Source organism: Strix aluco, chromosome 3, assembly GCF_031877795.1.
Source record: "Strix aluco isolate bStrAlu1 chromosome 3, bStrAlu1.hap1, whole genome shotgun sequence".
Lineage (NCBI taxonomy): Eukaryota > Metazoa > Chordata > Aves > Strigiformes > Strigidae > Strix > Strix aluco.
Window position 1 is genome coordinate 86,087,368 of NC_133933.1, and position 18,457 is coordinate 86,105,824.

The 18,457-nt window shown below is 37.4% G+C and overlaps 1 protein-coding gene across 3 annotated transcripts in view; it reads left to right on the forward strand.

Moving 5' to 3' along the window:
• The window catches only part of ASCC3 (activating signal cointegrator 1 complex subunit 3), a 288,767-nt gene extending 275,313 nt beyond the window's left edge, over positions 1–13,454 (forward strand). For all 3 annotated transcript variants that reach the window (XM_074819458.1, XM_074819459.1, XM_074819460.1), the window contains 5 exons: positions 3,836–3,987; positions 4,496–4,646; positions 10,377–10,583; positions 12,570–12,745; positions 12,844–13,454. In XM_074819458.1, coding sequence (XP_074675559.1) covers positions 3,836–3,987; positions 4,496–4,646; positions 10,377–10,583; positions 12,570–12,745; positions 12,844–12,991 — 834 coding nt within the window. In that variant the 3' untranslated portion in view covers positions 12,992–13,454. The remainder of the gene's footprint in view (positions 1–3,835; positions 3,988–4,495; positions 4,647–10,376; positions 10,584–12,569; positions 12,746–12,843) is intronic.
• Positions 13,455–18,457: the final 5,003 nt, after the last annotated feature.

Here is an 18,457-nt window from a genome sequence, read left to right on the forward strand (position 1 = left end):
TTTCATTAAAACCCATCTCAGTATAGGCTTTTGTTCTCCTAAGTGTAGGAAGAGACCCAAATAAGATGATGGTAAACGTATTTTTCATTATAACAAGCAATATTTCCCTTGACTCCACTATTTACCCCATCTTTTCCACTTCAGATTAAAAAGTGGTGGGCTTAGGGTGGTTGTTTTTTTAACTTGTTGGCAAACCAAAAAATACTTTTATGTTTTTTCTATAAGTAAAAGCATCTTTATAGTTTTGTTGTTTCACTTTTTGCACTCACTGTCCTCTTAATTTTTTCTCTATGATGAAATTATCCTGTGTTGGCATGAAATTCTGAGGCTAGAAAGGCAGATAACCAATTTGTGCCATTTCTCAGTTTTAGAATACTATTCTTAATCTGTTGCAATCTTATCAACTGTAAGATACTTGAAATTACTTACTTAGTTGCCAAATAAGAGTTAAAGTTAAGAAGCCACAAATTTCTAGAAAGTTATACTGGTTTGTACTTAAAAACAACAGCAACAAACTAAACAAGTAGCAACTGGAGAAAATGGAGAGACTAAATACTCATCAGCTAACATAAGTATTAAATATTTATAATTTTTCTTTTGTCTTTTATATTATTTTCTTTACTTAGTTGCTACATTATATATAACTAATATGGAGATAGGGGAATGACTCAATTGGTTATCATGAGTATTTATAGGAATTTCAATAAGCATTTAAGTATCAAGCATCTGTGTGTTTTACACCTAGTGGAAAATGAAACATGCGCGGGTTTCCAAGGCAGCAGATGAAACAAGCCAACTTTACCATTGTTCTGACTTTTTCACAATGTCACTGTCTTGGATTTCACATCCAGATAGAGATGCTGTGAATAAATTCTATGGGTGAAGAAGCAGAAAATAAGGAGGAAAAGAGGATTTGCCATGTGGATTCATTATAACAATGTGGAACACAGAGTCTCACACACACAGGCTTTCCTTACTCCCTACGGGATATCTATCTGTAGGCCTCTATCAATTTCTAGGAGATTTTCTATGTGAAAGGATCCTCCAGTTAATTTCAGTGTATAGCTTGGTTTAGATTTATCTTTCTCTTACGTCTTCTCTCTTCCTTTCCTCTTTCAAACCTCTGTTAAAAGGAATGGGGGTAGGGGAATAGATTTTAAGGAGAAAAAAGAAAACAATGAAAACAGTGTTATGCATGTATCCTCAGAAGCATTTTATGAAAATACCACTGCTTCATGCTGACTAAAAATACAACTTACTGTATTCTTCTTGCTGCTCATGGAAAGGACAGGATATCTTTGCACCCATTATTCTTCACATATATACAGCAGTTTCATCACTGAGAAACATGCTGTTTCAGGCTATGTCAGAACAGCAGAAAGGAAAGAAGAATCAGGTAGTGGAGAATAGCAGAGAGATACCATCCTGTCTCAGCAACATGCTCAGAGACACGAACTGTACCGTATGTGTAGGCTTCAATATATTAAAAAATGTGGAAGTGGGTAAAGAGCGACTCATCCTCTAAGTTTAAAGAACAGACCTCACTCTGATACATGCTGAGAACAATTCTCTTTTTATCTGAATAAAATCATGTGAATCAGCACATAAATCTACAGGCCATAAAGCTGCTCCTTTCAAATGTGATTTCTAACATAATTTTATTTTCTATTCGCTAAAAATAATCATATCTGGAAATCACCCTGTCAAGCCAAGTGAAAAGACAGAAGAAGAAAACCATTAATGTTGTGCTGTGAGGTACTATTTCTAGGGTCACTAGGAATGTTATTAGTGTGTTTCAGGGTGGTATTGCTCTTCCTTTAAAAAAGGCAAGTCAAATGTTAAATCTAGGTCTTTATTAGCTGAAAGGCACTTTATCCACAATTTATGAGAAATGAGACAGCATTTGTGTAATACAAGGTAACACTTTAAATATTTTTTTAAGTGTCACTGATCTTATCACCCCGATCTGGAATAAAACCTGTTGAAATTGCATTGTAAACTGCTAAAATAAACTGTGTGACTGGCCAGGACTGAAACTAACTTCTGTCTTTAAACTCAGTATTTCTCCAGATTCAGTGTAATTTAATTGAAATAGCTCTGCATGTGTAAACAACTCCTTTGTTTAAAGAAGATTTCACTGTTTAGTTTGCCTTAAGTAAATGCTGCCTTTTGTTTGTCTGTAAAACATTTGATTAAATGTAAAGACTTACATAGACAGCTTCTCCTCATTACACTAGTGGCTGGAAAATAAGTTAAAATGATGCAGGTATCTGCTGTCTAAGGAAGTATCAAACAATATCATTTGTCTTTAAAAGAAAAACCCATGGAAACATCTTAAGCCTAGTCCTAAAATCAAACTACAACTCTCCTAATATGAAGAAGATGGTATTTAAAGAAGTGTTGAAACTGTTCAGTATACCAGACTCTTTTCTTGCTTTCCTAAAAAACATTTTCTAGTATTTTAATCAAACTCCAGATTTCCTACATGGCAAACCACTTTTAAATACATGGCTTCCTACTGAATTAGAGTGTTGTAATATGAGGACCCACACTTTATTGTGATCATAATGGTATTAAACAACAAAATAAGCAAGACAACTAATATATTATAGCATCATTTTCTTCACCAGCTGAAATGTTTCTATAAATCATAATAATTGTTTTAATGTACTCTAGACAGGGTGAAAAGTATACTATATATTCAAATAACTGCATTTACTAATAAAAAAAGTTTATGTTGGAAACAAAAGCTCATGTTTGGTCCTTTCTCCTTTGGAAGAACTCTTTAAATTCTCTTTCAGACTAACCAAACAGAATTTAAGTCCAGTCAGGAAAAAAGCAATTTTTTCATGTCAATAGGGCCACTCGCAATGCACAATCCATAATGAATTTTGACAATTTAGATCCTTATGCTGGTGGTACTTATAGTATACCTTCTACTTGTATTGTCAAAAACACAGTAAGTAGAAACAGAACAGAAACTCATGAGACATGGAAGGCAGGATGATGATTAACACTTTAAAGTGTGATGTGTAGCTGGATAGGGATTTTTATTTGCTTGGGAGTTTTATGTACTTTGGGAAAGCTTTTCAGATTCAGGATAAAGATGCCAAAGGAGAAACAGCCAAGCATCCCTCATTCTCAAGGCAGTCATTTACAATGCAAAGGGTGAAATTCATGTTATTTCTGACTGCTCTTACTCACCCTAGGTAAACTATTAGCTATTCTGTAATCTTTCTTCAAGATTTCAGGTTAGGTGTCAGTGCACAAACCTTCAAAAATGCTCATTAAACTAAATTTTAGTGGTTTTATCTAGTCCAGTTCAAGAGATTTTTTAAGTCCTTAGGTTAAAATAGGAGTAATAACTTGATAATTGAACAAACGTGAATATGTTGTTGTTCTTAAATAGTTTAAAGATTTTTTTAATAATTGTGTCATTCCGGCAAACCTCTCATGTCAAATTATAAACCAATACTTCAGTTTACTAGAGTAAACTTTGAGATTTATTCCTTTCATTCTGAGTTGGATTATGTAAAAGAGAGGTTATTTGTAAGGAAAAGATCCCACCTTCTGCTCTCACCCCCAAAAACATGATAGAAATTACCTTTTCAAGGGTGAGAGTTGATGATGATCATGATGCAGGATTTAATCCATCTTTTTTCAAGGTCAATTCAAAAGGTGCCTGCTGCCATCAGTAGAGGTTGAAGTAAATTCCTCTGTTGAAGGCCTAGAAATTCCTGTACATTAAACATTAAATAAATGCTCTTACTTGTATGAACCAGGTACACAATTATACTTGCATTCTCTTTTTTTTATATGTGTCTCCTTTGATTAGGCAATGCTGGATGTTGCAGCACATCACGGCTGGCTGGTGACTGCTCTGAATATAACCAGTCTGGTGCAGATGGTGGTTCAGGGTAGATGGATACATGACTCTTCCCTGCTTACTTTGCCCAATATAGAGCCACAACACCTTTACCTTTTTCGGTATGTGATTCTTCTAAGCATCGGCAGGTTTGCAATTTCATTCCACTTCTGACTGCTTATTCTGTTTGAATGTCATTGTTGTGCCCGAGAATGTTCATTAATGCATCAGAAGCAGAACTCCTTTCACAGTGATGCTTTCCCAAATGGAGTTTCTGTTCCTGTTTTCAATATTCATTGATTAATTAACCCCCACAGGTTATTTTGAGAACTATGATTCCAGACAAATTAACAAGAGATCACTGCAACGGTTCCAAGTCCTAACAAATCTAACTCTCTATATTAATTATCTCTTTATTTTAATCCATTATAAAAATACATTAGTATCCATCTTAATATCATAGATAATGCTAAGCTCTATAGATGCCTAGATGATGCAATAATTAATGCTACCCAGAGATAAATAACCAGCATTTAGTAACAGAAACCAGTATCAAGTTTTACCACCAAAACAACTGAAAACAAATGTTTGCTTTCCCTCCCTGGGCATATGTTTTGCTGTCTGTATCAGGAAGTGGAGCCAAGGCAAAAGGAAGAGTGTGCATGGAGGTTACCAAGGACCTATCGAGTGTCTTCCCGAACTGATGGCTGCCTGCGAAGGAAAAGAGAACGTTTTTGCTTCCATTGTGGACAGTGAATTGCAAACAGCACACATTTCACAGGTAATACTTTCTATCCATGGTCATTATCTATGTGATTGGAAAGGAAGAGTAGCTGGGAAAAGAAATACTCTCTTCACTTCCCTTCAGCAAATATCATGTAATGTTCTGTATAAAGTGCAACACATTCATTGCTCTAATTTCAAGGTACTGCTAGCTTTACAAAGGTTCTTCTCTGCCTGTTTTCTTAATATTATTTTCACTTATTCCTGGCTAACCAGTAACAGAGTCTAGTTTATGGCTGATATTACCACATCTCTCTGCTCTAAAGATGCTTCTCTAGGTCATTCAATCTGCTGAGTGTTATCCACCTTTTCATAGCCAGCTATGCACTAGGAATACATGCATTGCAAATGTCATCGTAGCTGGTTCCTGAAGTGGTCTGTCAAACACCATTTTTTCTGAGAATACCCTTAGTAAAAGATCCAGCACTCATTTTATATTTGAAACAAAAAAAGCAGATGGAAATTTCACACTTCCAAGGGGGAAGAAAAAAATACCATTCCAAAATGTTGAGGCTGCTAGAGTCTTATTTTCAGTTTGATTTTCAAGCCATTCCCAGCAAAGGACAGATAAATTCCATAGTATTCATCTCATGCTAAGCCTATTGATTTCAAATAAATGTACGAAAGATGAAAACTTCAAAAGCTATACTTCAAATGTTTTTTATTTGAATATTTAAAAGGACAGCAATATGTCCTGTGTTTGACTGTTCAGCTCCAGTTAAACCTTTTACTGGTACGCAAACAAGAAGAAAAGTACTTAAATGTCTATAACAGACATCTGCATTTCTAACTAAATTAACATCAGAATTTTGAATTAAGAAAATGTATTGACATCAAAACAAGGCTTCCTTTAACAACAGATTTCTAACATAATACACATTGATTTCAGTCCAACTTTTAGATGTGATAAAAAATTAGAACATTGTTATAATTAGTTCAGGGAGAACTCAGAAGTAAACTTACTTAATTTATTTGCATAAATTGCCATTCTGTTATCTTTAAAAGCAAATGCAAATTGGCTCTGTCTGATATGATGATGGTTATTTGGCTCAAAAGTGCTTCAATTTGCGTAGCAATCTGGTGTCGTCTCTGCAGTGAGGCGATCCCAGGTAACATACAAATCCTGAATTATTCCAGAAATTAGTATGTTTAAAGCATCAATTTAAGTGCTAATTGCAGTAGTAATGAGAAAAAGCAGTACTACTGTGAGATTTGCATCTACTGCCCCATCAGTATGCCTGGAACGGCTGCTGACTGGCAGAGGATTTGGCTGCTAATTAAATAATTGTATGCATGGCAGTGTTCTCGTCTGATTCAATAGATGAAGATTAATCCTCAGATAAATATGTTTGGCTGGTATTGAAATGTCTTAGCAGTTTCTTCAAAAATAGCTTGTGTGTATGTGGTGTGTATGTTCACGCTGTGAATGACTCTATGCCTCTATATATCTATGTTTGTAAATACAGATGTATATGAGGAAAAAACATAGTGTCTTAGCATGGTATAAGGAGAAAGTTTCATTTGCATGAGTTGGGAAGGGCTGTACTGGATATAGCAAAGCCATGACTGTATTAGCCAGGTCACTGCAAAAGTGAAACCTTTATACCAACATTTTATATTCTTTACAGCATTTTTTTCAGAAAACAAAACTATTGTAGTGCCTTGCACAGAATTAAAATTCATATTGAGACTGCCTGTTGAGTGTCTTCATATGTAGTCTTTCAGTGGACACTTAGGGGCCAACCAAAAGTAAAATTCTTCAATAAATTTTCTATAAAGAAAGAATATAAGATTACAGAGTTTAAGCCTAACATTCTGGTACCAGACCCAAACAAAGTCAAATGAAGTGGTAAGTACACCACTAAAATGCCAAAAGCATTATTTTCCTAACAAACCTTTTACTTCTCCCTCACAGGATATTGAACCTATATCTTAAACCTGTTACTAGCATGAAACTGGTAAAAACAGCTTGAGCTTTACATAAATTTGAGGCACACAGGAAAAGAAAGAAATTTCACATCTAAAAAGAAGAAAATGTCTTTTAAGCAGATTGGTAATTAATTTTTAAATAGCAGCTCTTGAAGCTGTTCATGGATTTGCAATATTAGGCTAAGTCCTGGGGAGACAGATTATTGGCAAAAATGCTAATGATGTTATCAAAGGTTCATGAAGAATTTCTCATGTGATTATGATTTGAAGCTATGGGTTTGGTAGGTAAATATATATATAGTGTATATATGTACATGCACACATTGGGCATGTTGATATATTTGAAAGGAGATAATATGTGCTTTTGTCATCCTATACAGCAAAAAAGTAAATTGTCAAGAAATACCAAAGTGACATGGGAGTCTGAGTTTAATTTTCAAAAAGTTAGTTATAATCCTAAATACTGAAAGTCAGCAGGGCTTTAAAAGTTGACAGCCTAAATTCAAAACTATTTAGACTGTAACTCTGATCTTTAGCCTAAGCTTTATGTTTGTTTCAGTGATTCATTCTGAATCATATTTCTTTAACAAATCTTTTTCACTAAGTCACTTAGGCAGTAGGCACCTTTTAAAATACTAAGCTGATATTTATATTATTGAAAGAGAAAAAATAAACTTCAAGATTGAAAAAAATATCCCTGCTGTAGTATTAGCTGCTTTTACTCTGGAAGTATCTGTGTTCCTGTAATCTTCTTCTTCATTTTCAGCTGCTACTGCTTGCCTTTTTTTCCTCAGTTAGAAAAACATTTCTTCATTTTCTCCATGTTGCATGGATGATAAAAAGGCAGCTCGCTGTCCATATTGTATCAGTGATCAACCAGTACTAACTTTGCCTTTAATTTTGAAATACACAAGGCCTGGAGAATGACATATTATAACTACTTTCTTATCTAATTAGAAAGTTACTTGGAGTTACTTTGGTTTGTTTGCACTGTAAAAGCTAGATGAGAACATGATAGCCTTTGACGAATAGAATATGTTGGGGTTGTATGGTATAAACCAGACCAAATCATAGTCTTCAACAGAGCAACAGGTAACACCACTAAAGGAGTTAATACGTTGTGATCTCTGCTGAAACTAAACTTATTCTAACATAATTGTAACAGGTCTTGTCCTCTGAGATGGTACAGATAAAAGTTTTCCAGGTAAATGATGTCTTAAAGTATAACCGAAGGGGTGATCACTGGGTTGGTACATATTAGGGTGCCTCTACTGAACACAGCAGAAGTACACTGCTTTGGTGCACAGACAGTCTCACACAGTAGGTCTGTACAGTTCCTACAGTAAGCTTCATCTTAAAAACCTTTACAACAAACAAAATCATTTGCCAGTTAAGGTGTTACTACTCAAGTTGTCTCATCCAATGGGATCTGTTGGAGATGATTTTATAGGGTCTTCTGTGTAAAATGTAGTAAAATCCTGGCAGCACATGAATTAAGAATGTCTGTGGTGTTTTTTCTCCTTCTTCAAGGTGCTGCCTTTTTTTCGCCCTCTTCCCTTTCAGAGCTGGGACAAAGAGGGATATCTTTTCCCTTAAGGTTCTAGCTGTTTATTTTCTGTTACAATTTTCCTGTCCTTTCTTAGCTAAGGCATATTAAGAACATCAGTGCAATTCATCGGTGTCCCCTGCTTTTACACTGCAGTTTCTGAGCGCTCACAGCTGGCCCTCCCCACCTTCTCCATTGAACAGACACAGCTGTTCATGCAGCACACAGAAGAGGGAAGAGAGAGAGAGATTAGGTTTTAGCCTAAATCAGTTTTCTCATTCAGTTCAGCCAGGCTCTGGTAATGCAGCCATTTTAATCCGACATAAGTCTGCACTGCAGCCAAAATGGGCAGTCCTGCCCTCCCCGTGCCATTTTCACCTCTCCTGACCTGGCTCACTGCACAGCTGCACAAACGCCGAGGCTGGTTTGGGTGAGGAGGTGGGAACAAGCATCTGGGGACCAGGGGAGGAGGGATCATATCAACCCTCTCACTGGCAGTCAAAAGGGCCTGTAGCCAAGTGACTACATAAATGCTTGTGCCAGCAGGGGAGGAGGCTGGGCCACTGCTTTCAGTGGCACTGAAGGTTTATGCTTATTCAGAATACTCGCAGGATTAGAGAATATGCTTCCACAATCAGCTTTAATCTGATCTAAGTTCGTGCTGTCCCCAAAATGATTAGTGAGCTGATCTATCAGCTGCACAGTCACAGCATGGCAGTGCCAGCATGTCGGGGATGCCAAGGGAGACAGCTACCTGGTGGAGAGGATCTTGGAGAGAGGGACAGCACCACCTCTTCCTACGGCAGTGCGATCTTAGGTCTGCTGACCCTGGCTGCTGAATCCCTGGTTACATATTAACATACGCCATTGGCAGCGTGAATCATGGCAATGATGTCTCCAAAAAGCAAACTGAGCTTTAATTAGGGCTCTAGATCTTCTAGCACAGATAAAGTAATCAGAGGCACATCAAGCACAATCTAAGTCAAAATAGATTTTGCTGAAACACAAGATGGTCAAACCAATACATGAAAAATAAAATATAGTCTTTTTTCAGATAAAACATTTCTGTTCCATACCAGTATTGCCCATGTGACTATGCCTACCCTCTTCATTCCCACAAGTTCCCATTTTGACATCTGCTGGCTCTTTACCAAGATCAGTATTCTTCTTTCCTTCTTCTCCTTCCCACCCTCTAGCTTTTCACGTGTTGTTTGAAAACATGGGTGAAGTGGTGATTCCTGTTTTGTTTTGGGGGTGGAGGGAAGGGAGGGCAGGGCAGAAGGTGGTTCTTGGTCTTTTGATTTTTTCTGCTGAGAAAAGACAAAGGCTGTCATGCCTTGTCTATCTTTTTCAGCCATAGTGAGGCCACAAATGACTGCCTCCATTCCACAGGCCGTTTTTCCACTTCTTCTTCCTAACAAATTTCATTGCGTTGAACACGCTGATTTTCTTTTGAGTAGATGAAAGTCTGCATTACTTCCCTTCCATTTTTGTCATAGCTTCTCAGATCTTCTTTTCCTTGTCTGATAGAGACTAAAATGAGAGATAGATAGGGCTGCATTTCCAGGATGCCTCTTTAAGGTTGAAGAGAGTGCCGTGTTCAGCTGCACAAATTGTATGCCTCTAACAACAGGTCTCTGTACGAGGATGAGAGAAAACTGAGGGCCTGTTGCAGTTCATGAGAAACCACAGAGACTTAAGATTCCTCAGGAGGACTGTAAGAAGGAGGGTCTGTGAAGATCGATGCAAGAAAACCTTAAAAAAAAAACTAGGGATAACTTTGGATATGCAGTTGAACTTTTGGTTAATTATCTGAACTGATCCTCTGAACTCTCTGAGGTTTGCCCATTGCTAATTAGCACTGCAGTGACTTGTTCTTTATGGATTATGCTAAGGAAGTTTAATTTAAAACTTAATTATACTAGTTTTTAAGTGGCTTACAGGGAAAAAATACTTTAATCGGGAGTGGTAAGGAATTTTTCCTGTGTTCAGACATCAGTAATCTTAGTGAGGCATGTGTAACATGCTTGAGGAGTTTCACATTTGTTTTATTTGCTTAGAAGAAAGTAGAGTAAGAGGTTAATGAAAAGTATTTTGTGCTTATGATTGAGAGTCATACAATTATATATGATATTCTAATACATAATAAAATATCGAATAAATATGTAGACTGCACATTGAATTGTTATTGTTACAGTGACAATGATTGTATAGATTGTCTTGTAATCCACAGGGATCTGTTTTTTTCTACAGGCTTGGAATTTCTTGTGCCGTTTGCCAATTCTAAATGTCAGCCTGAGCATTAAGGGCTGTTGGGATGACCCAGTTCAGCCACAGAACGAAGTGCCTGTTCCTTCTTTGACAACAGACATACGAGATGACAAAAGATGGATCAAATTACATGCTGATCAAGAGTATGTGCTCCAAATAAATCTGCAGAGAACCCAGATGGGGTATCAGGTAGATTAATTTATCATTTCCTTCCCAGGTGCACAAGTTTCCAATAATCCATTTATGCTATCAATAATGCATGTTATACAGCGTAACAGGGGTTTTTATGGTTTAAGTATTATGTAAATTATAAACACTTCCAAAGCCTTTTCTGTGTTAGTAATGAAGCAAATGGTTTTTCAGGTTGCAATAGGATAGTAAATAGACTCTTAAGGTAAAATTCTAGACCAATTCAAGTCAGTGAAAACATTCTCTCATTCTTTTTTACAAACCAGAAACTCATAAAGTTCATTTGTTTGGGTACTATAAGCAGTGACAGTAGAGATGATAACTTCCCAGGCAATATTTAAGTACTTGCCAGCCCCAAACTCATACCACTCATACACTTGCATATTGTGCTTCCCCAAACAAGTTTATAAGCTTCCCTATTATATTCCTATGTACCTCCAAAGTGCATACCAGACCCATACCCATAAATATATTTCTACTCGTAACACATCCTCAGGCCTTCACTGAGGATACCCTCCTAGTATTTTACATGTGATGCTTTTTTAAGCAGCTCCTAGAACAATTTCTACATACAAGTCCTTTCCCTACCTAAATTTCAGTGCCACCCCTTTGCCCAGTTAAAACCCATCCCATTTCCTCTTGGGCTGGTCACCTCACTGGGCCCTCAGCAAGTCTTCGTGTGCCAAGCCGGAAACACCAGGAGCTGCACAGGTTTCCAGCTGCTCTGCCCGTAGCAGCAGTAACTCACTGTAGCTGCTTGTCGGCTCTTGGAAGAGTTAAGACCCTGCCTCCTGCATTCCAATCAGGCACTGCTGACACTGTAGCTATCACTTACTTGTAGAGGCATTTTTTGTCATTTGCATACCATGAGTGGCATTTGGACCACCATGATTATAATTTTGATAATGAATTTCTCTAACATTTCAAACAACTAAGAATGATAATTACCAGCATTTTTGTTAAGATATGAAGAAGAATTCAAGATATGAGCAGAGAACAGTTTTAGACATTAGTTCTGAGACTCTTAAGACAACTTCATTTTGATAAAAATAACAATGGAGATACATATGTTCTGTTGTAAATCCTGAAGTTAACTTACATTAGTTAAAGAATTCTATTTGAAAAGTATTTTTTCCCAAAAGACTTCTTGTCCTGACTACAGCAGCAGGTTCATCGTAGCTTCAAGGGGAGACTGTCTCATTTGTAGGAAGGAAAAAGGGTCAAAGCTCCTCCATAAGTCGTTTGCTGTGCCAGTTACTGACAGAGGCTGTTCCTAACCAGAAGCCATGGAAGAGGAGGGAGCAGGAGCATTTCATGCAGTGATCGCTGTTTTATAAACCTCTCCTAGAATTTGATCCCTCCTTTGTAAGAAACAGCTGGATCAAACTGTTTCTGAAGCTTCATGGCTGTGGTAGTGCTTTTTTCTTCTGTATAAATCTTCAGTAAAACCTTTCCATCTACAGAACACGAAATGAATGCTGATGGAGTGTGCATCATTATATCTTCAGCTTTCAGCAGTAAAGTCACTGTCTTAAAGAATCACTGAAATAATCTTTCCTTTTGCTATATCAACCTCAAATAAAGACTTCAAGTGCTGTTTTGTCTTTATATTAATCTTGAACAATATTGTTTAGCTTTATTTAAAGACACTAGGTTTACAATTAACACTTCTGCAGAGAGTAGCATTTGGAATATATTAGATGAAATTACAAAAAGGGAACAGTATTTCCATTCGAGTTTTAATAACTTACAAAGTAAGTGGAATAGTATCTCGTATCCTGGGTTTTTCTCTGTGGACTGTGATTTTATTTTTTTTAAAAACCCTTCCTCTGGAAAGAAATAACAAAAATATTTTAGTCTGGCTAAATTATAGTCTTACATAACAACTCACGACAATGTGGTTTTGAGGTGTTTTTCATTCAAGGAAGAATGGCATTTTGGAAAGGTAATTTCTAGTTTTACTAAGCTGTTTCTTTTCCCCAACAGGGAAAGCAAGACAGTAAAGCAGTGGCTCCTCGATTCCCCAAAGTCAAAGATGAAGGATGGTTTTTGATATTGGGAGAAGTCGATAAAAAAGAACTCATCGCCCTGAAAAGAACTGGATATGTCAGAAATCGAAATACTGTTTCTGTTGCTTTTTATACTCCAGAAACTCCTGGAAAGTATGACAAATTTACAAATTCGGTTCTCTTAATGATGATCATTTCCAAGTAGTCAAGACCTAATTTCCAAACTAATGATTCTGCTTTTTACATTTTAGGTGTATCTACACCTTGTATCTCATGAGTGACAGTTACCTTGGCATGGACCAACAGTACGATATTTACCTGAACATTATACCCGCTAGTACTTCAGCACAAGTCACAACAGAGGTCTCTGATGCTATGAGTCACCTGGCTCTGAAATAAGGTGATCTGAAAAGTCCACTCAAAAGAACTGGTCTTGCAGCTAAGACATCTGGTCATTCTGGACATCCAAAAATGCATTTGCCTTAGTGGAACCAACTTCAAACCTCAAGACAACCAGGAAATTGAAAGTGACTACTGTATTGACTCTGGTAACACAGAGTTAGCCACAGTGGCCTTACTCCTTTATGAAGATTTGTCTTTTCTTGTTGCATCTTTCTTCTTTCAGAAGTCATATTGTTAATTGAATTTTGACACATCAAAATAAAAGACTAAAAGATTTGCGCAAATTTAGGGCTATAGTCCTCATTTTGAAAAGTGTTCTGTAGCCTATGTATTAATGTAGTTTAAATAGTCAACTTTTTTAATTTATAGGGAAAAATACAAAATTTGATCTTGAAAACTGCTGCAAATATTGATGGATGTGTTATATTTCATGTTTAATAAAAATATGTCCATAAGACTGTTTTGGATTAGATTTTTCAGTGTAAAATGAGATATATAGTAACAAAATCCCTCTCTTATGCATACTACATTTTGAAGGTGATAATCTAAAGAAAAAAATTCACAAATTTGTATTAATTATATATGCAGTAAATCTGGTTATAAAGGCATACTAAATAGTATAATATATTTCCAGTATAGCAATGACACAATTTATATAGATCATAATTAAAGTTTACCCTTTACATGTATGTACATACATGTACACACACACCCCCCATACATAAGATTACATATTTACACTTTCTTTAGTGTTTTTTCCTGAATTTTGAAGGACTAAAGCAAATAAAATCAGGTGTCCTGTTCAGTGCTGAAGTGGGCAACTACATTCCATAAATAAGGGAGAGTGAGGCTCCAAAAATGGGGTTTACAGCAGACAGCTTGATGAGCGAGGAAGAGTTCTGCCAGGTGACAGGGTGTGTCTAAGAGACGCCCAGCTCAGTGACAGTGCCATGGAGGCATTTCCACCTGCAAGACATAAATCTGTAGCAGCATCCTTCTGCATGATACAGTGATGAGAGTGCTTACCTAGTGCTACACGTCCTGAGGTCAGTCCTCTTCTCAGCCTTAAGGGGATTCAAGATGCTGAGCAAGTACTTGGAGGCAACATACTGCAAAAACATCATGCACCTTAAGCTGAATATTAATATTTGAACTTGTTCAGCTTTGCGTTTAGCTGATAAGCATTACTGCTCCGAGGGTTCCTTTTGTTGTCATTTCCATCGTGTTTCACCAGGCGAAAGAATACAACAGAGTTGTTGCCTGGAAGCTTCCCATTAAAAAAATGACACTGGTGGTGCTGCACCCACATAGAATCACAGAATGGTTGAGGTTGGAAGGGGCCTCTGGAGCTCATCTGGTCAAAGCCCCCTCCTCAAGCAGCTACAGCCAGCTGCCCAGGGCCATGTCCAGATGGTTTTTGAGTATCTCCAAAGGACAGAGACTCCACACCCTCCCTGGGCAGCCTGTGCCAGCATTTGGTCACCCTCGCAGCAAAAAAGTGTTTCCTCATGTGAGAGATGCTCCAGTCCCTTCATCTCCTTTGTGGCCCTTCACTGGACTCTCTCCAGTATGTCCATGTCTCTCTTGTACTGGGAAGCCCCAAACTGGACACAGTACTCCAGGTGTGGCCTCACCAGTGCTGATCGCCTCCCTTGACCTGCTGGCAACACTCCACTGCAGTAAAGAGAAGGCTGGCTGATTTCAAAGGGTCAATAGTTAAACTTTAATTTATTTCATATATATCTGGCACCTCTAAATTGTGAGAAAAGTTTTAAAAATAATCTATTCTGTAGTTAAGAGTTTTCAGAGATTTTCACATCCCCTGATGTTACAAATTTTATATTTCATTATTATATTTTGACTTTATTGCCTAAGAAAATGGAATAATAGTAGAAAAAGTTGTCGCTATATTTACAGCCTGCTAGATGATACAACTACCACCTTTGCCATTTAGACTACATCAATACAATATGGTGTGTCACACAGGAAACGTTATTTTTTCAAATTGATAGGCAAAAGTTTGGTTATACACATGTTTACTTAGTCCTACATCCATTTTAAAGAGAATCATTTTCTTTAATCTGCAAGTAAATTTTCACAGAAAAAATAGAAAATAGAAAAAAAAAATAGAAAAAAAGTCCTTTCTTTGGGAAAATTCTTGGCTAAAGCAATATATTGTCCCTCAACAATTTTAACTAATTAGGAAAAAGAGCTATGCCACAGTCAAACAACATACCAACATAGTGACGCTAGCTCTTGTTGCTTTGTAAATGCACATCACCAAATAGTCTAACTGCAGAGTAGCAGACAATAGCTTCAGTATTCTGTATTAATCAATTAAAGAGTTTCTGTAATGTCATTTGTACCATCTGTATTTTGGTTTGGAAAGATTTTATTTCATTTCCTAGCATGTTAATTGTTTTTAGAAATAGGTGAAATTTCTAAATAACATATTTGAAATTTTTTTAAAAAAAAAATACTGGATTCATTAAGACAAAGTCTGAGGTAGTATAGAATGAATTTAAGCAGATTGATTAGAATCAGTATTTATCTGAAAAATCCAAGAGAAGGAATTCTGATGCATTTGAATCAGTGCTTAGAAGGAACAGTCAGTATGTTCAATCCAGTGATATCTAATGGTGGAAACTGAGAATAGCTGTCTAACGAAAGTATGAAAATCAGATCACAGAATTTAAAAAAAAAAAAAAATAGAGATAAATACTTTGGCATTGAAATTATCACCATTATGGATAAATAAGCAAATTAACAACACATACAGAAATTTTTAATGTGAAGTTTCTCATTCCAGTTCGCAAGCAGGTTTTTATTTTTCTTCCCCCTGCCCCTTCTGGGAGCAGCTACAGTTCGTGCCTGCCTGCTCAGGTATGATACTTCTTCCAAAACTTGGAAAGAGCAATAAAACACACACATATCTAAGTCTGCCTATGTGACTTTGCCCTTTCTATTTTACCCTGTCCTAATCTGATACTGGCATCACAGCAGTACTTAGCAGGAGCTAGAGGAGTTTTGGGTATGTACAACCATCCCCCATCTCTTCTTAAGAGGGTCTTACAATACAATCTGCTGTTTAGAACTTAAGATTTCAGTTCTAGTCCAAGTACTGAATGTATCACAGTGGGACCATGAAGCAATCTTCACTACTGCAGGTCTTTCTTTTGTTGTAAATTGAATATTTGGAGGCCCTCACTTCACCCAGATTAATTCAGGCGCTTATGCTGCTGACCCAAAATTCCTCTTCTTCATCGTTACTTTGCTTCTAGAGACCATCTCTAGATGGTCATCCTGAAGGAAGCTTCAGGAAGTCCCTCATCAACCTCCATCCTAGAGCCTAGTGTAAGACTTGAACATTCACTGAACAGGCTGCATTTAAAGAAAGGTAAATTCTGTAATTCCAATTTTCTAGTTCTGGGGGTACTTAAAAAGGGAAGGTATCCCCTGTGCATCTGCTCTTGCACATCACAGGCTGAATCCAAATTCCTATGTTCCTGCCCCACTCAAGAAAAAGAGGCTGTGATATCTTTAAGACAGTTTGATGAACTAGTCCAACAGGCATTGCTTCTCTATGCTTATTTACTGCAGACGGTTCTTAAATCTTCACTCTATTGTCTTATCTCCACCCCTCCCATTTAAGGTAGACTTCCCTTTAGTTCCTTCCGTAAACCCTACAGTCACCCTTGTTCAGAGACAGTTATCCATATTAGTGGCAGTAAATTACCACAGAAGGAATTTTTTAAGCTCATCTCTCTGTGATGTGGACACTATTCTAAGCCTAAGTAGTATGTACTGAAGCAGCCATATATATTTTTTCCACATCCTAAAGGTCTCCATAAAAAAGTCTGAACTAATGCTGAGAGTAGAAAAAAAATCCGTATGATAATTCTGTAACCAGAAAGCCAAGCCACGGGTGTAAAAAGAAGCCACCCATCCATCCAAGTGTGCTTTACACCCCATATGAAATGTTAAGCTTGTGTGATTGCTATATAAACTTTTAGTTTTAGGTATCCTTTCTTCCAACTAAATTGCACAACTTTGGCCTTGTAGTTGCTTACATGCAGGTATCTAGTGGCATTTAATATGCAATATCTCACCTGGCCTCTGCATTCAGCTCCAGAAGAACGTGGGCCATCTGCAGAGGGCTACAAGATGAGAAACATGTTGTTCTTGTATCTGTCACTCTCTGTGGATGCCTCAAGTAACCTGAGGCATCTGAAACAGCACTAGGTATCTACATTCAGGTAACGAAATTGAGCCCTTATTACTTGTTTAGCCATAGGTAATCAATTCAGTTGCTTAACTGCATCTAATGCACTTTAAAATCACCAAAGATATTTCAGTTGCCACTGCAGAAGACAGCAAGTCTTCCATAGGTCCTGTGTCACTTCTGCTATGCCCATGCAGGTATGCCAGTACCATGGGGTGGGTACTTACATATTCAAGCTTAATTAGCTAATCAAGCCCATGCTATTTTGTAAGTCAGAAGAACCATAAGTGTTCCAAATTCTCTCTTCCAATCTTTTTATGAGAAGGGAGAATTCTCCTGCTTCACGAGAATAAATATTTTCTGACAAAAGGTTCGGATGCCACAGGATGCCCAGACAGATATGAGAGCTACAAAAAGGTGAGCAGGGCTGCTGCTGAGAATGGTCACTCCATTTCTACTTACACACCATGCCTATTCTACCTGCTATGTTTGATTCCCACCTGTCTTTTTAAAGACATACCTTGTTAAATGACGTCTTCTCAGAGCACGCTGCTCTTCAGGCAGCCATGCCAAGACTTAAATCCGCAGAAATTTTGACGCACATTTTTCTGAAGTGATTTGCAAAAGCTTGGGAATTAACACTTCTATATTAAAGGAACTTCTCTGGAAAGCAATTATACTGCTTGTACTAAATGAGTCTCTGTGTAAATAATTCCTACACAGGGTTCAATCTAGACAGAAGAAACAAGCTCTGTAGAAAAGGATTCTCCACAGTGATTACGCCATCCTGCAATTAAATATGTTTACAATATGTCTTGTACTCAGATCTTCTAATGAGCTCCATACTGCATAATGTGATTTGAATCCGGGACTCTCCAAGCCAGTAGTAAGCCTTTCTTCTGCATCTCTGTTCTTAGAAAATCACAACCACCTTCTCCGCTCAAATCTCTCCTCAGAAATAAAGAACATAAAAGCTTCACTAAGCCTACGCATTAGGCTTCACTGCTGCTTTTTTCCTCCCACTTAGTCTTGTCCTACCAAGGCTCTCAATAAAAACATGCACCCAAGATAGAATGCTTCTATCTCTCCTTGCAGAAGATCCGTACACAGCAGAATTGGTGACATCTCATTGCACAATGACAAAGATCACACGGGTGAGAGGACAAGATGGAGATCTCATTGAAAATATCGTAAGTGACCACTGTGGGGGCTGGCGGGCGGGGGGGGGGGAAGGGGGGGTG